Source organism: Mya arenaria, chromosome 11 (genome assembly GCF_026914265.1).
Source record: "Mya arenaria isolate MELC-2E11 chromosome 11, ASM2691426v1".
In the NCBI taxonomy this organism is placed as follows: domain Eukaryota; kingdom Metazoa; phylum Mollusca; class Bivalvia; order Myida; family Myidae; genus Mya; species Mya arenaria.
In genome coordinates, this window is record NC_069132.1 from 53,877,790 (window position 1) to 53,902,112 (window position 24,323).

General features: G+C 36.0%; 5 protein-coding genes across 8 annotated transcripts in view; 4 read left to right on the top strand and 1 right to left on the bottom strand.

Annotated features, from left to right (window-relative positions):
• The window catches only part of LOC128208619 (nuclear exosome regulator NRDE2-like), a 62,043-nt gene extending 61,619 nt beyond the window's left edge, over positions 1-424 (top strand). Inside the window, 1 exon segment of the mRNA XM_052912168.1 lies at positions 296-424. Coding sequence (XP_052768128.1) covers positions 296-424 — 129 coding nt within the window.
• Positions 425-3,134: 2,710 nt separating this feature from the next.
• LOC128207845 (uncharacterized) lies at positions 3,135-3,628 on the top strand. The gene has a single exon (XM_052911014.1). It carries the CDS (start codon positions 3,164-3,166, stop codon positions 3,626-3,628), a length of 465 nt encoding a protein of 154 aa, XP_052766974.1. The 5' UTR covers positions 3,135-3,163.
• A 45-nt stretch (positions 3,629-3,673) lies between these two features.
• LOC128207840 (uncharacterized) lies at positions 3,674-5,428 on the top strand. The gene is made up of 2 exons (XM_052911007.1): positions 3,674-4,144; positions 4,526-5,428. The coding sequence occupies exons 1-2, from the start codon at positions 3,674-3,676 to the stop codon at positions 5,300-5,302; spliced, it is 1,248 nt and encodes a 415-aa protein (XP_052766967.1). The 3' UTR covers positions 5,303-5,428.
• A 4,761-nt stretch (positions 5,429-10,189) lies between these two features.
• On the top strand, positions 10,190-11,723 carry LOC128207843 (uncharacterized). 2 transcript variants are annotated; one of them, XM_052911012.1, is made up of 2 exons: positions 10,190-10,824; positions 11,613-11,723. In XM_052911012.1, coding segments are annotated over exons 1-2 (576 nt in total). In that variant the 5' UTR covers positions 10,190-10,250; the 3' UTR covers positions 11,615-11,723. The 2 variants fall into 2 exon arrangements, with proteins under 2 accessions (XP_052766972.1, XP_052766970.1); XM_052911010.1 differs by lacking the exon at positions 11,613-11,723 and having other exon boundaries at positions 10,190-11,148.
• A 7,946-nt stretch (positions 11,724-19,669) lies between these two features.
• LOC128207838 (uncharacterized) overlaps positions 19,670-24,323 on the bottom strand; it is a 30,414-nt gene continuing 25,760 nt past the window's right edge. For all 3 annotated transcript variants that reach the window (XM_052911004.1, XM_052911005.1, XM_052911003.1), the window contains exons 11-12: positions 22,494-22,613; positions 19,670-21,917 (exon numbers count right to left, since the gene is read on the bottom strand). In XM_052911004.1, coding sequence (XP_052766964.1) covers positions 21,087-21,917; positions 22,494-22,613 — 951 coding nt within the window. In that variant the 3' untranslated portion in view covers positions 19,670-21,086. The remainder of the gene's footprint in view (positions 21,918-22,493; positions 22,614-24,323) is intronic.

Genomic DNA, 24,323 nt, shown 5'->3' on the forward strand with positions numbered 1-24,323 from the left:
TTAATTACACTTTTTAGGAAAACTTTTAAATTTGTATGTGCATGTTAAAATTTGTATGTGCACGTTATGCCATGTGGTAAATGATGTCGTTGAAATTCTGTCCCAGCCCTGTGTTTGCTGACGTTTGATTGACACTAAGAATGGACTAAGATTTCAAATTAGTAAAAAATATCAATTTGATATTTTCACTGTTTGAAACGTAAAAATCAATTTAATTGCACTGACAAATATTTATTAACCATCGAAAACATAATAAAATACTTTCCCATTAACTGCATCACTCTCTTTTTTCCAGAGTGTGTACCTTGATGGAGTGAGACTTCTGGGTGAGGCGCAGCTGCAGGAGATTGTGGACCTCATGACAGAGAAAGAAATACGCATTCATCTGCCTACTGAGGAACTAGATATCCTCATTAGTCCATAACCACAAGTCATTGGCTATGGGCTATTTGTGTGTGCAGGGGACAGCTCTATGGGATCATGGACCTCATGACAGAGAAAGAAATACGCGTCCATCTGCCTACTGAGGAACTAGATATCCTCATTAGTCCATAACCGCAAGTCATTGGCTATGGGCTATGTAGAGGCAGTGAACAGCTTCATGGGACCATGGAACTCATGATGAAGAAGGAAATACATTTTTGAGAAACTAGATATCTCGTCAGTCAGTGAACACTTTTGGCTAATTGATAGACACATAGTTCTGATTTTGACTGTGTTCCATCAATTTCCACCCATTCATATCCACATTGAGGTTCTGGATAATCTAATCATCAGATAAACACAATTACTTGTGTTGTAGAAACTTTGTCAAAATTTGGACATGCATATGCTTTGTCTTAGAGTCTGTCAAAACAAAAAACCAAAACACATCAAATGACATTGATTGTGGCTGCTTATATGGACTAGCTCATCACATTAGGGACAATTCGCTAGATCATGTTGGGAACATTTTATCAATTATCAAACCAAAAAGAATTTTATTGTCCATCTGTCTGAAGAAAAACTATGTATTCTCATATGTATGTCAACACACCGACTGTGAGTGTCATTTGCTTGAAAATCAGTCAAATTTGTTACGGGAAGATTTTTGTTTGAAAGTGACTGAACTTCATGGTATCTTTTATTTGTTGTGCCAAATTGGTGCGCATAAAATATGATGCTTTGGTAACGGTTACATGAGAGCTGCGAATCTAAAGACCAAAACCGGTCTTATTTTAGTCAAACAAGGAAATATCTCAACAATATCAAAGTCAAATTACAGCTAAGGTTAGAGGGTTTTGCACTAGGACAATGACACAATGGCTATGACAATACCTAGACTTTTTTCTGTAAATTAATATAGTTTCTTTTTAGCTTGACTGTTTAACTATGAAAAAAAGTAGGACTATTGTGATACCATTGGTGTCTTCAGTGTCATTCAATTTTTGTTTTAATGCAATTACTTCAAATACCTGGAACTTGGAACCGTTCAATAAAACTTGGTACACATGTAGCCAGAAACAAAACGCACATTTAGATCAAGATCCATAACAAAAAGAAAAAATCAGAAATATGAAACTTCGTCGCTAAATGAAGCACAGTTTAAAATATTCAAATGAAACTTTAAACATGTGTTGTCGGAGACATTACTCACATGCAAATCAGGACCCGTAACTATGGCTTGAGTAATTGTTGAGTTATGCCCCTTTTGACAAAAAAAATAACAGGCAAGCATCAGTGTTCTTAGCACTCTTGTTTGATTATACATATATACAAATTTGATAACATATATAAATGAACTATATGCGTATAAAAGTTTGTCAAAAACTAGTAATTTTCATAATTATATGTTTTTTTAAGTCTATATATCATTATAGAATAAGTAAAATTGTACTTATTCAAAATTTCCTTTTGCTGGCAATTTTTTCTCATTAGAAAGGCCTAGGCGCTATTCTTTGTATGCAAAATACAGCCGTTGTTATCAATTGTAAATGTTGAAAAACATGTATGTATTTCTCTATTTAAGTAAAATGGAAAATATTACTATGTGGAATTAAAATTTGCATTCCAGATGTGAAGTCTGATCATTTAACCTTTTTTCAATTTAAGTTATATATAGATTTTTACTTCATTTTCTGAAAATAGCCGTTGTCTGTTTAAGTCATTCTCATTCATCAGAGGTTTGATCGTGGTACGCATAGCATCATCACTCTGTTGAACGAGAATGATTTAAGTGTGAGGGATTCTTAAGCAGGGTAAAGGGGCTTAGGGAAGGGGCTTAGATCCCTTTTTAAATTGTTTCCCAAATCATTTAAATTCATACCAAGGGACTTCTTGTAATACTGTTTTTGGTGCCAATTTCCAGTAATAAAATCAATCTTTACAACAGTTCAGTAGTCTATTAAGGTGAAATGCTCTCAACCCTGATTTCAGGACTTCAAAACTAAACCCCTATGTAAGGTATTCATCAAGGTTCAGTAATTTCACAAATCTAAGACCTTGACTCAAAAGAGGCTAGCTATCACACTCGAGTAGTTTTTTTAACATTCACAATTCAAGGGCAATAACTCTAAATAGTGTGATCTTGTTGCTTATCAATCTTGGTTTAGACTGACAGTTATGTTTAAGACTGGATATGAAGCATCTACCTGGTATTTTCAATTTTTGGCAATTCAAGGGCTGTAACTCTTAATAGTGGGATCTGCCTGCTTATCAATCTTGTTAAGAATGTTAACAGGAATAAAATATCAACCTGATAACCATAATAGTTGCATGTATATGTTAGCCAATGTTTAAACCTTTAGACTGATTTGAAAACCTTGATATCAAAGTGTACTGAGATAAGAGAGACTGAGAAAATCTAATTTAATTTAGTTATTTCTCAATTCTGTAGAATTGATATTATTGTTAAGCAGTGCTCTTTATCACAGCTAAATTATCTATCTATTCGTTATTGATCCGATTAATGCTCATACTTTATGAATCTATACCTGATATCACTACTGGTTAAACCATGGTAAACACCTTGAGTGTTATAGATATTCAAATACAGGTACAATCTATTTTAAGCTACATGTAATGTAATCTGATTTCGAAAGTAGAACTTACAAGAAAAACAACCTCACATTTGAGTTATACTGTAACATGTACTCATTGACAATTATTTACGAAAAGGCAAGCTATGGCTAGTGATAGGGAGAGTGAGAGACTGTTTTCCCTGCGATTGTCCCGGGTGATCGGGGATATCGGAGTCAACAGATGGATGATTGCCAGGAGAAGGAAAACATACCTGAGGAGGGAGATTATAATAAATGTTCCAGCCATGTTAAGAGATTGCAATAACACTTATTACATATTTGGTAGCCAGACTGAGGCCACAACAACAGCAGGGATGGAATCTGATACTGACTTCTTGCATTGTGATAACACAGTTTGTGTGGCCCTTGACTGGTGTTACTGGCAACATGGAAAATATAACCTGCTGGTGTTAAAGAATGAACTCACTCCTCCTCAACACTGCTACTTGCAGAGACTCAGAAGCGACTGCCCGCTACCGTCAGAACAACTAGAAGGTCCTGATGATGTGCAGGATGTGGAAGGTAGAATAATAGTTTCCAATACAAGGGTTAAACGACAGGACTTATAACAACAACACAGTGTATGTGGTGATATTTTTCGACATGGTCCATCAATGACATCTGATGAAAAATTTGACCATGTCCAGGCATACCATTGTGACCAGCTACCGAAGGAATGTAAGTTCATGTTCAACAGACCACGCCCTGGACACTGGCCAAGACCGGACACACTGGTCAGGGCCAGACAGACTGGAGTCTTTCTAGTGCCACAGGGCTACACTGAGAGCCCAAGTAAACAAACAATGAGTAGATCTACAGCATTCATGGTCCCATCAAAATTGACCAGTTATCCTTATTCAAAATGGCAGTGGAGGTTTTCAACTTCATTGATGGAACGATTTTTAATATTTGATTTTAGCCCTGTTCAAGTGAAAGTATATACCCTTACGAAAATAATAAGAAAAACTTTTCTAAAACCTGTGTTTGGAGACAGATTCAGCACATTTCATATCAAAACAGCGATGATGTTTACAATAGAAAACTATCCTCTTGACATATGGAGGGAAGACAACATTGTGCAATGCGTGAGTTTACTTTTGGCCACAACAAAAAGATGGTTGAAACAAAAATACTGTCCCCATTTTACAATATCTGGTGTAAATCTTTTTATAGGGAAATTGAATAATTGGGAACTTTCTAAATTATGCAGCATTATTTCAATTCTAATCAACACTGAAATGCAGTGTTTGTTTTATACTCGAATGGATAATAAAAACTTGCGACTGCTACAATACTCAGGTCATCAGTATATACCGTGTCAGAACATATGTACAAAAGCCCAAACATAAGGAAATATTCTCAAAGACTTAATATTTACAGAAATTGATACGCTTGAAGCTAGTTTGGATCTATTGATTACAGATAAATCAGTCGATGACATTGTAAGCCATTTGTTTATTCTACAGAGTACGTCTGGTTCCCAAAGTGACATTGATTTGGGAGTAGTATCACTGTTGACCCCATTCCTGCACAACACTCTTGCCTCCATGCTGGCTTCAAGATGCATCTACCTCGGACAACCAATCACACAGGATATATTCAACTGGTACCAGCAGTCACTGGACTCTGACTGTATGTCCAGTAGATTGAAGTTTGCCTCCATGTTGTACTGCAGAGGGCAGTATGATGAAGCTGCTGAAGTACTGACTTACTGTGAAGGACTGCTGGGACCAGAAGTGTGGCAGTATTGTACACATCGAGAAAGGAAATGTCTCAGTCCAAGTACTGAGTTTAAAACCAAGTTGGTATTCTGTCCACCCAATGAGATGCATAAGAAATACACCATGGTGTGTTTAGTTTTTAGAAAAGAAGAAATAAACTGCATTCCACAACATCTTACTTATGGAATGTTCAGAGATGAAGACATTCCAATTTGGTACAAGTGGAAGAACAATGTAGTCATTGACTGCATCCCATTCCTGTACTACCTACAACACCTCACCTACAGGGAGCTTCATAAACCCTTGAGAGCACAAACAGCGCTACTTCACCTTCATGAGTACACAATAGGGCCACCAAAGGGCCATATTGATACAACCTTCAACATGCTGGGTCACTGCTTTGAACTTCAGAACAGGTTAGACCAGGCTTGGATGTGCTACGGCAGATCATTGGACATTTATGACAGAGACAATGTTTCCCTCTTGCATTTAGCCAGATTATTTCATCAGGTTTTTATGTAGTGGATATCCACATTGACACAGCCTTCAACATGTTGGGTCATTCCTATGAATTTCAGAACAGGCTAGACCTGGCCTAGATGTGCTATGGCAGATCATTGTACATCTATGAAATGATACTACATCAGTTTTTACGTAGATGATATTCGCATTGACTATGACGTAATGCCATTTTGACTGTTATATATGTGAATTGTTTGATAATCACTAAATTTGGAGTTTTTGTGACGAGCAGTATCAAGAACAAACATTTTTTAAATAGTTATAAATACCATAGATATAGTTCTATAAAGAATATCAATAAATTTGAATAAAAAATATCCAGTGAGCTTATTTAATATAGAAAAAGTACAAATACAAATGATATTAATAATCAACAAGCAAATTCGTTGAATTGATATCCCCCACCTGATTAAGCTAAGTCAAGGAATGGAAATCAATTGATGATGAAATATATATATATGAGTTTTAGTTTGATTGCAACTGTTTGAAATAAAAAATAATATGGTATATAATGTAACATTTAGAATTGACCAAGAAACCTAGTTTATGACTCCATGTTACCCAGTTCCAAACTAATCTAAGGTTTCATCAAGGCAAACATTCTGATCAAGTTTCATGAAGGTTGGTCCTGATATATTGCAAAAAAATATAGCCTCTAGAGTGTCCACAAAGTTTTTTTTAAGATTTGACTCAATGACCTCGTTTTTGACCCCACATGGCCTACTAGTTTCAAACTATTCCAAGATTTCATTGAGGCATTCTGAATAAGTTTCATGGAAATTATTGCCTCTAGAGTGTTCCCAAGATTTCCGTAAGATATGACCTAGTGACTTAGTTTTTGACCCATATGACACACTTTTAAAAAGCAGTCGAAATTTAACCCAAAATAGCATTCTGACCATGTTTGAACTTAATCGGACCAATCACCACCATAAAATAGTTTCGGACAATATTTTTGAAAGATTTGACCTTGTGACCTTATTTTCGATCATGTGTGACCCAGTTTCAAATAAGTCCAAGATTTCATCAAGGACAACATTCTGACTAAGTTTTATAAATATATATGTATAATGCCTCTAGTAGGTTCCAAAGATTTTTTTAAGATTTGACCTACTGACGTAGTTTATGACACATGTGAACGACTTTTTTAGTAGGTCTGTATTTCATCAAGGGGTATATCATGACCAATTTTGAACATAACTTGACCAATCATTACTATGTTATGGTTCTGGACAAGATTTTTATAAGATTTGACATAGTGACGTAATTTTTGATCATATGTGACCAAGTTTTATTTAGGACCAGGAGTTCATCAAGGAAAACATTCTGATTAAGTTTCATGAATATTTGACCATGTATAATGCCTCTTGTATGTTCCAAAGATTTTTCTAAGATTTGACCAAGTGACCTAGTTTTTGACCCCATGTGACCCACTTTTTAAAGTGATCCATATTTCTTCAAGGGGTACATCATGACCAATTTTGAACACAATGTTTCCAGTAGAAAAATCAATCTTTACAACAGTTCAGTAGTCTATTAAGGTTCAGTTATTTCATCTAAATCTAGTTTGGCAAGCTGTCAAACTTGCTCGAAGATATTGTTTAACATTCACAATTCAAGAGCCATAACTCTAAATAGTGTGATCTGGTTGCTTATCAATCTTGGTTAAGATTGACAGGTATGTTTAAGACTGGATATGAAGCATGTACCTGGTATTTTCAGATTTTTGGCAATTCAAGAGCTCTAACCCATTAGTGGGATCTGGCTGCTTATCAATCTTGTTTAAGACTGTTAACAGAGATATAATATCAACCTGATAACCATAAAAGGTACATGTATATGTTAGCCAATGTTTAAACCTTTAGACTGATTTGAAAACCTTGATATTGTTATTTCTCAATTCTGTAGAATTTATATTATTGTTAAGCAGTGCTCTTTATCACATCTAAATTATCTATCTATTTTTAGCCGGATTTTTCATCGAACAAGCATTTTCAGTGAAAAGATATTCCCCGCCAACGATGGCTTGTTTGTGCTTGATGGCTTGTTTGTGCTTGAAGGTTAAAAAAAATCTCAGAAAGAATAAGATAAGCACATTGGTTTATCCCTTTCCGAGCCAAATTATAAAATATCGACCGGGACTACTTTATGATATTTTTTTAACGAAATAAATCAGAGGGATGATTAAATAAAACTGTCTTTTCCGAAACTGCTTACTCGGAAACATCAATCATTGCAAAATAGTACAGTTTAAGATAAGACGCCACCTTTAAAAGCGGCGTCTTATCTGGAACTGCACTATTTTCAACAGCATAGGTATGCGGTGAATGGGTTAAAAATCGATATTACAAAACTAAGGGGATGTCATTTATTATTACTTAAATAACACAGGAAAAATGTGAATACTAGGTTTTGCTACTTAAACCAACAGGGACACAAATACAATAGATATCTTTACTCTTCTTAAAGTGGCGCTAAAATGCATGGATAATTATATATCAGACAGTGTTATAATAAATGTAAATGATTTGATACCATATTCATTCAGTTGACTTCACAACGGCACAGTATGCTTTGCTCAGTTGCAAACATGGATCTTTTAATAAATCAAGGGCAAATAACTCATATAGAAATTACAAAATCCAAAATATAAATAAACAGGCATCATCGCAGTATGTTGGTTCATATTTGTTTCAAGTTTCAAGAATTTCTACCAACTAGTTACTGAGAAATGGCTGTAAATGAGAGTTTTTCAAAAAATCAAGGGCAATAACTCCAAGTACAATTGACCAATCCAAAAAAAAAATGAACAGGCATCATCCCAGTATAGTAATTCATATTTATTTTAAGTTTCATGAAATTCTGCCAGCAAGTGACTGAGAAATGGCTGTGAATGTGCATTTTTCAAAAAATCAAGGGCATAACTCCAAGGACAATTAACCAATCAATTTTTTTTGGACGGGCATCATTCCAGTATAGTGGTTCATATTTATTTTAAGTTTCATGAAATTCTACCGGCTAGTTACTGAAAAAACGTAGGTGACGGACGGACGGACGGAAGGAAGGAAGGACGGACGGACGGAAGGACGGACGGACAACGCCATTTCAATATCCCCCTCCCTATTTCATAGGCGAGGGATAAAAATTACGGGTTATAGAATGGCGGGCGGGCGGGCGTTAACAATTTTGCGTTAAAGTTTTCATTTTATATAATAAAATCAAGTTTTTATCCAGTGGTAATCAAACTTCATACAATGGTAGAGCATAATGAGAGGAAGTGCAGTGTACAATAACCATAACTCTATTCTTGCTTATTACTGAGTAATTGCCCCTTGTTACTTTTTTTTGTCTGGAGTATAACTTGAAAAGTACTGGATGAAATTCATTGAAACTTCATACAATGGTAAAGCACATTGAGAGGAAGTGCAGTGTACAATAACAATAACTCTATTCTTGCTTATTACGGAGTTATTGCCCCATGTTATTTTTTTTGTCCGGAGTATAACTTGGAAAGTACTGAATGGAATTCATTGAAACTACAATAGTAAAGCACAGTGAGAGGAAGTGCAGTGTTCAAGAACCATAACTCTACCTAAACTAATTACTGAGTTATTTCCATTTATTTGTTTATTTTGCTGTCAATTTTTTTCCAGACATTAACTTGCAAACTACTAGATGGAATTTATTAAAACTTCATACAATGGTAAAGCACAATGAGGGGAAGTGAAGTGCACAAGAACCATAACTCTATTTCAGCTAATTACAGAGTTACTGCCTTTTGTTACTTTTTTCTTGTCCGGAGCATAACTTGAAAACTATAAGATGGAGTTTGATAAAACTTCATACAGTGATAGATCATAATGAGAGGGAGTGCAGTGTACAGGAACCGCAATTCTATTTCAGCTAATTGCAGAGTTACTGACCTTTGTTACTTTTTCTTGTCCGGAGCATAACTTAAAAACTATTGGATGGAATTTAATAAAACTTCATACAGTGATAGATCATAAAGAGCAGAAGTGTAATGTACAGGAACCGCAATTCTTTTTCAGCCAATTACAGAGTTTTTGCCCTTTGTTACTTTTTTCTTGTCCGGAGCATAACTTGAAAACTATTGGATGGGATTTAATAAAACTTCATACAGTGATAGATCATAATGAGAAGGAGTGCGGTGTACAGGAATTGCAATTCTATTTCAATTAATTACAGAGTTACTGCCTTAGGAGAAATAATTCCACGGCCATAAAAAAACATTAATTTTTGTCAATTCTTTATTAAACTTGCTTAGAATATTTGTCTTCTTGTTGTCTTAAACATTTGTGAATATGGGTCACCTCAAATCAAAAACTAGGTCAAATCTTAGGAAATATTTTCCCAATGTCATAAAAAAATTCTCAATTATTCATGAAACTTTTACAATTTTTTTTCTCCAGAGTATAATAAAAAATTACAGTTTTTTTTTTTAAAAAAATCCAATTTTCATGACATTTGGTTACTTTACATACATACACACACGCGCACACATGCTTTCACACTGGCACAAACACCATTGACCTGTCAGCACAACAGTGAAACTACAGACTACCACTCTGGCACCATTAAGTATAAATATGGGTCTTTTGGGTTAAAAATATTAGCTCAAATATTAGGTTTGCAAAATTGCATCATCAAATAAAAAATCCGGCTTTAATGCGGCATTGCCGCATTGGCGTCTTGTTCGTTATTGATCCGATTAATGCTCATAATTTATGAATCAATACCTGATATCACTACTGGTTAAACCAAGGTAAACACCTTGAGTGTTATAGGTATTCAAATACAGGTACAATCTATTTTAAGCTACATGTAATGTAATCTGATTTCGAAAGTAGAACTTACAAGAAAAACAACCTCACATTTGAGTTATACTGTAACATGTACTCATTGACAATTATTTACGAAAAGGCAAGCTATGGCTAGTGATAGGGAGAGTGAGAGACTGTTTTCCCTGCGATTGTCCCGGGTGATCGGGGATATCGGAGTCAACAGATGGATGATTGCCAGGAGGAGGAAAACATACCTGAGGAGGGAGATTATAATAAATGTTCCAGCCATGTTAAGAGATTGCAATAACACTAATTACATATTTGGTAGCCAGACTGAGGCCACAACAACAGCAGGGATGGAATCTGATACTGACTTCTTGCATTGTGATAACACAGTTTGTGTGGCCCTTGACTGGTGTTACTGGCAACATGGAAAATCTAACCTGCTGGTGTTAAAGAATGAACTCACTCCTCCTCAACACTGCTACTTGCAGAGACTCAGAAGGGACTGCCCGCTACCGTCAGAACAACTAGAAGGTCCTGATGATGTGCAGGATGTGGATGGTAGAATTATAGTTTCCAATACAAGGGTTAAACGACAGGACTTATTACAACAACACAGTGTATCTGGTGAAATATTTCGACATGGTCCATCAATGACATCTGATGAAAAGTTTGACCATGTCCAGGCATACCATTGTGACCAGCTACCGAAGGAATGTAAGTTCATGTTCAACAGACCACGCCCTGGACACTGGCCAAGACCGGACACACTGGTCAGGGCCAGACAGACTGGAGTCTTTCTAGTGCCACAGGGCTACACTGAGAGCCCAAGTAAACAAACAATGTGTAGATCTACAGCATTCATGGTCCCATCAAAATTGACCAGTTATCCTTATTCAAAATAGCAGTGGAGGTTTTCAACTTCATTGATGGAACGATTTTTAATATTTGATTTTAGCCCTGTTCAAGTGAAAGTATATACCCTTACGAAAATAATAAGAAAAACTTTTCTAAAACCTGTGTTTGGAGACAGATTCAGCACATTTCATATCAAAACAGCGATGATGTTTACAATAGAAAACTATCCTCTTGACATATGGAGGGAAGACAACATTGTGCAATGCCTGAGTTTACTTTTGGCCACAACGAAAAGATGGTTGAAACAAAAATACTGTCCCCATTTTACAATATCTGGTGTAAATCTTTTTATAGGGAAATTGAATAATTGGGAACTTTCTAAATTATGCAGCATTATTTCAATTCTAATCAACACTGAAATGCAGTGTTTGTTTTATACTCGAATGGATAATATAAACTTGCGACTGCTACAATACTCAGGTCATCAGTATATACCGTGTCAGAACAAATGTACAAAAGCCCAAACATATGGAAATATTCTCAAAGACTTAATATTTACAGAAATTGATACGCTTGAAGCTAGTTTGGATCTATTGATTACAGATAAATCAGTCGATGACATTGTAAGCCATTTGTTTATTCTACAGAGTACGTCTGGTTCCCAAAGTGACATTGATTTGGGAGTAGTATCACTGTTGACCCCATTCCTGCACAACACCCTTGCCTCCATGCTGGCTTCAAGATGCATCTACCTCGGACAACCAATCACACAGGATATATTCAACTGGTACCAGCAGTCACTGGACTCTGACTGTATGTCCAGTAGATTGAAGTTTGCCTCCATGTTGTACTGCAGAGGGCAGTATGATGAAGCTGCTGAAGTACTGACATACTGTGAAGAACTGCTGGGACCAGAAGTGTGGCAGTGTTGTACACATCGAGAAAGGAAATGTCTCAATCCAAGTACTGAGTTTAAAACCAAGTTGGTATTCTGTCCACCCAATGAGATGCATAAGAAATACACCATGGTGTGTTTAGTTTTTAGAAAAGAAGAAATAAACTGCATTCCACAACATCTTACTTATGGAATGTTCAGAGATGAAGACATTCCAATTTGGTACAAGTGGAAGAACAATGTAGTCATTGACTGCATCCCATTCCTGTACTACCTACAACACCTCACCTACAGGGAGCTTCATCAACCCTTGAGAGCACAAACAGCGCTACTTCACCTTCATGAGTACACAATAGGGCCACCAAAGGGCCATACTGATACAACCTTCAACATGCTGGGTCACTGCTTTGAACTTCAGAACAGGTTAGACCAGGCTTGGATGTGCTACGGCAGATCATTGGACATTTATGACAGAGACAATGTTTCCCTCTTGCATTTAGCCAGATTATTTCATCAGGTTTTTATGTAGTGGATATCCACATTGACACAGCCTTCAACATGCTGGGTCACTGCTATGAATTTCAGAACAGGCTAGACCTGGCCTGGATGTGCTATGGCAGATCATTGTACATCTATGAAATGATACTACATCAGTTTTTACGTAGCTGATATTCGCATTGACTATGACATAATGCCATTTTGACTAATGTTACATATGTGAATTGTTTGATAATCACTAAATTTGGAGTTTTTGTGACAAGCAGTATCAAAAACAAACAGTTTTTTAAATAATTATAAATACCATAGATATAGTTCTATAAAGGATATCAATAAATTTGAATAAAAAATAGCCAGTGAGTTTATTTGATATAGAAATAGTTATACAAAGAATATTAATAATCAACAAGCAAATTCGTTGAATTGATATCCCCCGCCTGTTTGGGCTAAGTCAAGGAATGGAAATCAATTGTTGATGAAATATATATATATGAGTTTTAGTCTGATTGCAACTGTTTGAAATAAAAATAATATTAATGGAAATCAATTGTTGATGAAATATATATTTATGAGTTTTAGTCTGAATGCAACTGTTTGAAATAAAAATAATATTGTATGTAATGTAACATTTAGAATTGACCAAGAAACCTAGTTTATGACTCCATGTTACCTATTTCCAAACTAATCTAAGATTTCATAAAGGCAAACATTCTGATCCAGTTTCATGAAGGTTGGTCCAGATATATTGCACAAAATAGAGCCTCTAGAGTGTCCACAAGGTTTTTTTAAGAATTGACCCAGTGAACTCATTTTTGACCCCACATGACCTACTAGTTTCAAACTATTCCAAGATTTTCCAAGGCATTCTGATTAAGTTCCATGGGAATTATTGCCTCTAGAGTGTTTTCATGGTTTCTGTAAGATATGACCTAGTGACCTAGTTTTTACCTATATGACACACTTTTAAAAAGCAGTCGAAATTTAACCCAAAAGAGCATTCTGACCATGTTTGAACTTAATCAGACCAATCACCACCATAAAATAGTTCCGGACAAGATTTTTGAAAGGTTTGACCTTTTGACCTAATTTTCGATCATATGTGACCCAATTTCATAAAAGTCCAAGTTTTCATCAATAAAACATTCTGACTAAGTTTTATGAATATTTGACCATGAATAATGCCTGTAGTAGGTTCAAAGATTTTTTTAAGATTTGACCTAGTCTATATTTCATCAAGGGGTATATCATGACTAATTTTGAACATAACTTGACAAATCATTACTATGTTATGGTTCTGGACAAGATTTTTCTAAGATTTGACCTTGTGACCTAATTTTTGATCATATGTGACCCAGTTTTATTTAGGACCAAGAGTTCATCAAGGAAAACATTCTGATTAAGTTTCATGAAAATTTGACCATGTATAATGCCTCTTGTATGTTCCAAAGATTTTTCTAAGATTTGACCAAGGGACCTAGTTTATGACCCCATGTGACCCACTTTTTTAAGTGATCCATATTTCTTCAAGGGGTACATCATGAGCAATTTTGAACATAACTTGACCAATCATTACCACGATATGATTCTGGACAAGATTTTTCTAAGATTTGACCTAGTGACCTAATTTTCGATCATATGTGACCCAGTTTTATTAACGACCAAGAGTTCATCAAGGAAAACATTCTGATTAAGTTTCATGAATATTTGACCATGAATAATGCCTCTAGTATGTTCCAAAGATTTTTCTAAGATTTGACCAAGTGACCTAGTTTTTGACCCCATGTGACCCACTTTTTTAAGTGATCCATATTTCTTCAAGGGTTACATCATGACCAATTTTGAATATTACTTGACCAATCATTACTATGATATGATTCTGGACAATATTTTCTAAGATTTGACCTAGTGACCTAATTTTCGATCATATGTGACCCAGTTTTATTTACGACCAAGAGTTCATCAAGGAAAACATTCTGATTAAGTTTCATGAATATTTGACCATGTATAATGCCTCTTGTATGTTCCAAAGATTTTTCTAAGATTTGACCAAGTGACCTAATTTTTGACCCCATGTGACCCACTTTTTAAGTGATCCATGTTTCTTCAAGGGGTACATCATGGCCAATTTTGAACATAACTTGACCAATAATTACCACGATATGGTTCTGTACAAGATTTTTTTTAAGATTTGACCTAGTGACCTAATTTTCGATCATATGTGACCCAGTTTTATTAACGACCAAGAGTTCATCAAGGGAAACATTCTGATTAAGTTTCATGAATATTTGACCATGAATAATGCCTCTAGTATGTTCCAAAGATTTTTCTAAGATTTGACCAAGTGACCTAGTTTTTGACGCCATATGACCCACTTTTTTAAGTGATCCATATTTCTTCAAGGGGTACATCATGACCAATTTTGAACATTACTTGACCAATCATTACCATGATATGATTCTGGACAATATTTTCTAAGATTTGACCTAGTGACCTAATTTTCGATCATATGTGACCCAGTTTTATTTACGACCAAGAGTTCATCAAGGAAAACATTCTGATTAAGTTTCATGAATATTTGACCATGTATAATGCCTCTAGTATGTTCCAAAGATTTTTCTAAGATTTGACCAAGTGACCTAGTTTTTGACCCCATGTGACCCACTTTTTTAGTGATCCATGTTTCTTCAAGGGGTACATCATGGCCAATTTTGAACATAACTTGACCAATAATTACCACGATATGGTTCTGTACAAGATTTTTCTAAGATTTGACCTAGTGACGTAATTTTTAATCAAATGTGACCCAGTTTTATTTTCGGCCAAGAGTTCATCAAGGAAAATATTCTGATTAAGTTTAATGAATATAAGACCATGTATAATGCCTCTAGTATGTTCCAAAGATTTTTCTAAGATTTGACCTAGTGACCTAGTTTTTAACCCTCAGTGACCCACTTTTAAAAGGGGTCGAGATTTGATCAAGGGGAACATTTTGACCAAGTTTGAACATTTTCTGATCAATGTCTACCAAGATATGGTACCGGACGGACGGAATGACGGAAGGAAGGACGGATAGACGAACTGACGGACTGACAACGCCAAAACAGTATCCCCCTCCCTAAATCTTCGATTCGGCGGGGATAATAACAATAAGCCAGTGAGTTTATTTACCAGGGAAATAGTTGAAAAAAGAATACTCATAACTTTGAATAACAAAATGGCCAAAAAACACGTCTGGTCGGGTTACTCGGCCCTTCCTCCGACATTTATAAGAAAATTGTGTGTGTGTTTTAACATGTAGTTAAAAGAGCTTTATACTGATGATGACATTTATGCCATTCCCCAATGATGACGAGAACGTTCTTCAATAAAGCCATAATATATGAACTATACGCCAAATGGTGACATGCCGAAAGATCCTTGACACAAACACAATGCTCTTCCATGCAATTGCAATAAAGTTGTACTCTACGTGGAACCTATGACACTACGCCACAGCATGGCATACTTCCATTGCTAGTTCTTGGAAAATCTTATAATGCATGGTCAAGATACAGCCCTGATACATATTTTTATAGTGAACCTTTGTGGCAAAATCCATAAAGCATGATCAAGATATAGCTATCATAAGGATCATTTTAATATTTGACCTCACGTCATCTCATTATGGTGAACCTTCAGGGCATTTTTTTTTGAGAATTCTGTGATGTATTACCTTTAACTATTTTTCGAAGGGGAACATAAAAACAGCCAATCAACCTTACCTGGTTTTGAAAAGAATGTAACCCAAAACAAAATATTTTTGGGCCTAAGTCACTTTCACTGAAGTCAAAATATCATAATTCGCAAGTGCCTGAATATTAGAAATTCGGAAAAAAAATAATATCTTAAAAAAAATATATATTAAAGGTCCTACACCAGATTTTACAATTGCAAGACAAGAGGCACATCAGTGCCTGTGCTCCACTAGCCAAAAGGTTCAAGCAAAGACCACCTAACGAACATTTTCGTCAAGTTTCATAGAAATACAATCATCAATTTTTGAGGAGAAGTTATTTAAAAAAAAATTTTACTTTAATAGCTCTGGCTGCCATGTTGTGCAGTGGACTGAAATGATTTGGGCAATTTGAGTAAAGGAGCACCAAACAAACATTTCTGTCAAGTTTTATCGAAAAAAGGTCATCGGTTTCGACGACAAGTCGTATAAAGTTTTTTTTTTTTTTTTTTAGCTCTGGCAGCCATGGTGTGCAGTGGACTGGAACCATTTAACAAATTTTGGTTAATGACCACCCTCAACCTGAAGTAATATAAGCATTTACTGTCTTTTTAGTTTTTAACTTAAGTGATATCGATTTTAATCACTAGTTACTGATTATCAAAATATATTTATACAAGCAGCATTCAACACGCATCCACTTAGTCCTGCATAAGACCATCTTTTTTTCACTTCTGATGTGATGTCGGGTCTTTTGCCACTCGCGACACGTTGTCGCTGTTTAAGATATAAGTTTTTCCTTTAAACTATAAATATCGACCCAAAATAATGCTTAAAAGTTAAACAATTAATAAACATTTAATCTGAATAGATTATGAAGCAAATATCTAACCTGAACAAGAACTGACGAGATAGAATCGACTTGGTGTTTCACTTACACTTTTCGGCCATTTAAGTTACTAAAAATAGCTGTTTCATAAACTTTCAGAATGTCACTTAAACGAAAATTAATGTTCAGTCTATATATACTTTCCTATGTATAAATGTAAGGTTTTTAAATTGATCTTTTTGTGAGAACTTTATGCTTAAATGTTTACTCATAAATTATTATTGTTTAAAAAATTATTTAAAGATACTTTACGTGAAAAATTAAGACATTATTTTTTTTTCTATTAAAGGGAGGTAATTCAGTAGTAAAATGTAATCAAAGCTATTAAAGCATGGCATTTCTTTTCTAACCATGTTGATATTATTACAGTCTATTCAAGCAAGATGCCTTTTGTTTTTACATAGTACCCATAGGTTCTGAAAAACAAGGAGCACTATTCCCAACAGAAGGATGTCACTCCCTATCACTGCATGAGCATCATAATAAAGAAATGTTTACTCAAACTGCAAGCTGCTCAATTGAAATAGGTATTTACCTCAAGCATACAGTTTTATAATGTGGCAAAATAGTCGGACTACTAGATTGTCATTCGGACTAGTAAAATATGCCATTATGCTAGTCCAACTGGCTAGTAGGTTAAAATGTTTTTCGTGAAGACTGCGGACGAGAAGTCCTTAAAGGTTTTTCTATTTTTAACTCTCGCAGCCATGTTGTGCAGCGGACCGGAACCATTTGGGCAATTTTGGTTAAAGGGCATCCCGATGAACATTTATGTAAAGTTTCATCAAAATCTGATAATCGGTTTCTGAGAAGATGTAGTTTAACGTTTTTTTCTATTCTTAGCTCTTGTGCCCATGTTGTGCAGCAGACCAGAACTGTTTGGGCTATTTTGGTTAAGGACTACCCAAGTAACATTTCTGTCAAGTTTCATTGCAATACGATCATCGGTTTCTGAGGAGAAGTCGTTTAAAGGTTTTTCTATTTTTACCTCTGGGGGCCATCTTGTGCAGTGGACCGAAACCATTGAAGCAAATTTGATAAAGGACCATCCAAGGAACATTTCTGTTAAGTTTCATCAAAATCTGATTATCGGTTTCTGAGAAGATGTTCTTTAAAGGTTTTTCAATTTTTTTGCCCTGGCAGCCATGTTGTGCAGCGGACCGGAACCATTTGAGCAATTTTGGTTAAGGACCACCCAAGGAACAATTCTGTCAAGTTTCATCAAAATCTGCCTATCCGTTTCAGAGGAGATGTCGTTTAAAGATTTTGCTATTTTTAGCTGTGGCGGCCATATTGTGCAATGAACCAGATCCATTTGAGCAATTTTAATAAAGGACCACCCAAGGAACATTACTGTCAAGTTTCATCAAAATCTGCCGAACCGTTTCAGAGGAGATGTCGTTTAAAGATTTTGCTATTTTTAGCTCTGGCGGCCATATTGTGCAATGGACCGGAACCATTTGAGCAATTTTGGTAAAGGACCACCAAAGGAACATTCCTGTGAAGTTTTGTCAAAATCCGCTCATCAGTTTCAGAGGAGATGTCGTTTAAAGTAAAAGTTTACGCACGCACGCACGCACGCACTCACGACGGACAATCTGTGACGACATAAGCTCCATGGCCTTCGGCCAGTGGAGCTATAAAAAAGAAAGTTTGTCAAAAATATATATAAATGATAGGGTTGTGTACAACGCATTGAATCTTAATTAATATGGCATATTACATCACTTATGGAACGATTTTTTCAGTGAAAAAATATTTTTACCATGTAAAATGATGTTTTACTGGCCTCATAATATCGATATCCTTAGTCTTTTTGTTGTTTGTACTTCGAGCTTTGGAGAATATATTAGCCTCCGTTTTCTGTTAGTTATAAACATCTTAGAAATATCCCCAACCTTATATACTGCCATTTTTTCTTTAATCTGATCTAAAAATAATGAATACACACGACCATGTGTATCATAGGTTTACCATAAACATGGATCAGCATGGTTGGAAATCATCCTACATGTATACTTTGTAGACAACACTAGTTCTCGATTTATTTACATAGCTATATATTTCGCTAATTATTATTTCTAGGACTGTTAATGCTCCTGAAATGTGTTGATCTGAACCAATAAACCTGTTATCTGAACGTCTTATGGTACGACAACACAATTACCTGTAAACTCTGCTCTTCATTTTAAAACTACTCCTAATGTAGGAAAGGTGTCAGACTTTATTCTTGCAGTTGTGTGGTGTTTTAATAGAATTGTAAAGCACTTATTAAATGTTGTTTGTTCATGTAGCACTTATTTTCGTCTAATAAATAAATGAATAATAGTGTCTCTGTTGTGCCGATAATGACAAAATGACATGATGAAATTAATGCTCATATATGTATTCCCAAATACTTTTAGGGAGCGACGTAAGTAAAATTAAAAATGATAGTTATGGAACTTAAGCATAAGCATCATTGTTTATCTGAATTGACCATAACTCAAAAACAAGTTAAGATATTCAATTAGTCCGGTACATATGTTGCTACAGGCAATACGTCATGAAAAACAAGGCACATAACTCGGGCTCATGTCGTTTGTTGAGTTATAACATGTCAAAAGAAAGTTACTCAAAGGCCATTTATAGAAACAAGACTGCATACAACAGATTTAAGTAAATATTCAAGGTGTGAGCAAGCGCTATCAAATACACACATAATGACAGATATAGTTCAACCATTTATTAGTTGGAAGTAACATATTTAGCGAACAAAAATGACAATGTATTAATTATTCATTCATAAAATATAATATTTCATCATTAAACAATTACATGAAATCTGTAAAGCGATTGCTCTCCAAATCATATACATGTTCAATGAAGAATGCCAAAACAATATACAATGAAACTGCTAACATGCGAAAAAATAATATCCCTGAAATTTCGAAAGATTCTACAGTTTTTCAGTGGGATGGGGGAGGAGAGGAAACTAGAACTGTAAGCCATAGGCTAACGAATACCCCCCACCCCTCCATGTCTAGGTTGTTTGCCCTGGAGTTAGGCCGGACAAAGCTAATTTTGCCTACAAGGGGAGATAACTCCAGTCAGGGTCATGTGACCTGCACCAAATTCACAGAGGCGAAAGTTTACAACATGGCCATTAATTTCTGAAAGTTTGATAAAGATTTGTTGAATAATAACAAAGATGAATCCCGGACAGGGCTTATTTTGCCTACTTTAACACATCAAGGGGAGATAACTCCAGTCAGGGTCATGTGACCTGTACCAATTTCACAGAGGCGCAAGTTTACATCATGGCCATTAATTTCTGAAAGTTTGAAAAAGATTTGTTGAATAATAACAAAGATGAATCCCGGACAGGGCTTATTTTGCCTACTTTAACACATCAAGGGGAGATAACTCCAGTCAGGGTCATGTGACCTGTACCAATTTCACAGAGGCGCAAGTTTACATCATGGCCATTAATTTCTGAAAGTTTGAAAAAGATTTGTTGAATAATAACAAAGATGAATCCCGGACAGGGCTTATTTTGCCTACTTTAACACATCAAGGGGAGATAACTCTGGTCAGGGTCATGTGACCTGTACCAATTTCACAGAGGCGCAAGTTTACATCATGGCCATTAATATCTGAAAGTTTGAAAAAGATTTGTTCAATAACGACAAAGATGAATCCCGGACAAAAAAAAACGGACGGACAGACGGACAGACAGACAGACAGACAGACGGACAACCCGATTCCAGTATACCCCCCCAAACTTTGTTTTGGGGGGTATAATAAAAACGACTAGACTGCTATTCAATACTTATCTATATATATTCAAAGCAGTGTTTTTAAGGTGTCTTTTTTAAAAAAAAATCCATTCCGCTTATTTTAAAATCCATCTGAATAAAATCCTCTCAGGAGCATAAAGGTCTACAGAAATATGGGATGTATGAAATTGTATATCATTCATACCAATATCATGAAAATGAAAACAAATGAGTTTTAGCATGAGCAATTGTTTTTTATGAAGACAATACTGACCATTCTTACAAAATTTACAAAATAGTAGTAATGAAGGAAACAAATGAAAACTGAATTCTTTAAAAATAAACCAACTGCGAAAAAATGCTTTCCATTTAGTCGAACTTGATGTGTTTCCCACTTCCCTGGACAAGTCCACTCAGGGGTTTGCTTGAAAACCCGGGCCTTGGCGTTGAATTGAAGGGCTTCCTTCCAGGATTACTGTCAAACGATTTATTTCCGCTCCGAGAAAAAGATGAGTTTCCTGGTCTATCAAAAGATTTTTGTTCCCTGTTTGGAAATTGTTTGCCACTCCTGTTCTCAAATGGTTTACCACCCCTGCTTTCAAATGGTGGTTTACTTCCCTTGTTTTCAAATGGTTTACCTCCCCTTTTATCAAAACCTCCAAAACTCTTATTCATTTTGTTCCCAAACTTCCTGTTCTCTTGTTTACCAAAACCTTTTTTGTCAAATGTCTGCTTCTTTTCGAATTTATCTGCTTTTCCATCACTCGTACCTGGTTTAATTGCATTCACTTTCTTTCCAAACTTCTCCAAATCTGCTTTGCCATTGGAACTACTTTGTGCCTTTGTGAATGCCTTTTTTCCATTTTCCACCTTATTTTTTTCTCCTGTATCAACCGTCTTAATTTTCTTTTCCTTTATTTTCATTGTCTTGTCTATCTTATCCACTTTGGGTTCCTTTGTGCTTTCTCCCCCTTTCTTTGTCTCTGAATCTATCAGAGCCTGAATGTCTGCTTTCAACCCATCATCTTTAGTGATCGTTTTGAATGGAACCTTTATTTTCTTGGAGTATGACTTCTTGTCTTTCTTTTTTGTCTTTTCCTTCTTTGACTCTTCACCTTTGAATGCAGTTTTAGAAGGATTGCTAGGCAACTGTTGTTTAGTCTTCTGCTTCTTTTCTTTTAAGCCAGGAGATTGTGCTAAGTAAAACATGTTAAGGACAATAACTTTTAAGTGATAATGTTATTCCAAAGAACTTTTTAATTACCATTTTTAACAAGAAATGTGACCAACTTTAAATCAAAACATTAAATATTTGTGTAAGGTTTTACTGTCATTTTCACCTTGCTAGTTGTTGCTTTAAAGGTAAAGGTTGATGTATTGCAAATGTTTATCATTGCTTGGTATCATTGTTGACGTCAGCAGGCAAAAATAGTACTAGAGTCATGACTCCGAAACAGCTCAAGATCTTCAAATGAAACTTGGTATTCATGTGGCCAAATGAAATAAACGCATGGTCAATAACTTTTTCTTCAGTAATTGTGTATTTATACACATTTTCTCCACTTAAAAACAACAGATGAAAGATGGTGTTTGCTTAAAGGCGGTCTTGTTTAAATGATTGGGGTTGTCGTCTGAATATACTTTATTGTTCTAAAAGAAATACCTGCTACACGGCCATACCTAGGTTTCTACGTTATTTCAGCAGTTTCCTCTCTCACCTCACTTACAGACATTCTTATACCAAAATACATATAACTTGCTAAAACAAAAGGATATTTTCACTTGTTTGTGTTTCTTCTCGTGCCCAGCACTGCTGGAGCACGCCATCACACGCAGTTCTCTCCCCTTCAACTTCTGGCCTGACAACTTCATTGCAAACCCTACTCCATCTTTGTCCTGGTTAATGGAGTTAAACATTATTAAATAGTTTTGCTATTATTTAATTATTTCATACATATTACAGGGGATTCATGGGTGAAATGCTTTGAAAATGCAAGGATGAAAATGGTGCTGGCGATGACTAGAACGAGTTTCCTAGATAAAAACCAGTAATGCTGTCAAATTTGAAAGGTTATGAAAAAGAATGGATCCGAGGATGCTTTGGGTAAGAGGCTGACAACTATACTATTACACCACATACTCTCACATTCAAACTACATCAAATCAATACTAACATTTGTTTAAGACACCCAAGGTTTTTTTTAGGAACAGAACACTGGTCTGCTGCAACATCTTTTTTAATAACCTAACATTGCATGGCAGTAAAATCTATCCATAAATCAACAAGAGATGTTTGTCAAACATTATGCCCCCCCTGAGCGCCATGTTGTCAGGATTATATGGACAATTGAATGAAATATGCATGGACCGAAATGACAGCTGATTTGTTGCTGTTTTAAGATTATGACCATTAAAGTGTGAGGATAAAGTGTGTTATGACCGTCATGACCTTTGACTCTATGAACTCAAAATCCAGAGTCATCAGCTGGTCACCAGAAACCTAAATGTCAAGTTTGAGGGCCATGGGTGCAGGCATTGTCAAGTTATCACAAGACAAGTTTTTTTTGTTCAAGGTCACTGTGACCTTGACCTTTGACCCCTTTAATCATAAGGGGTCATCTACAAGTCAGATGCAACTCCAAGTCAAGTTTAAAGGCCATGGGTTCAGGCTTTTTGAGTTATCACTCGGACAACCTTTTACCATTCAAGATCACTGTGACCTTGGCCTTTGGCTCTATGAATCCTAAAATCAATAAGGGTGATCTACTGGTCAGGTTTAACATCCATGTCAAGTTTGATGACCATAGGTCCAAGAATTATCAAGTTTGCTTTCAAGGTCACTGTGACCTTGACCTTTGACCACTAAATTCAATAGGGGTCATTTACTGGTCAGGCCTAACCTCCATGTCAAGTTTAAGGGCCATGGGTGCAGGCATTGTTGAGTTATCACTTGGACAACCTTTTATCATTCAAGGTCACTGTGACCTTGACCTTTGGCCCAATTACCCCTAAAATTAAAAGGGACAATCTTCTGGCCAGGCTCAACCTCCAAATCAAGTTTGAGGGCCATGGGTGCAGCCATTGTCAAGTTATCACTCAGATAACCTTTTACCATTCCAGGTCACTGTGACCTTGACCTTTGGCCCAATGACCCCTTAAATCCATTGGGACCATCTTCTGGCCAGGCCCAACCTCCAAGTCAAGTTTGAGGGCCATGGGTGCAGGCATTGTCGAGTTATCACTCGGACAACCTTTTACCATTCCAGGTCACTGCGACCTTGACCTTTGGCCAGATGATCCCCAAAAACCATAGGGGTCATCTCCTGGTCAGGCCAATTCTCCAAGTCAAGTTTGAGGGCCATGGGTGCAGGCATTGTTGAGTTATCAATCGGACAACCTTTTACCATTCAAGGTCACTGTGACCTTGACCTTTGGCCCAATGACCCCCAAAAACAATAGGTGTCATCTACAGGTCAGGCCCAACCTCCAAGTCAAGTTTGAGGGCCATGGGTGCAGGCATTGTTGAGTTATCACTCGAACAACCTTTTACCATTCAAGGTCACTGTGACCTTGACCTTTGACCCATTGAGCCCAAAAAACAATAGG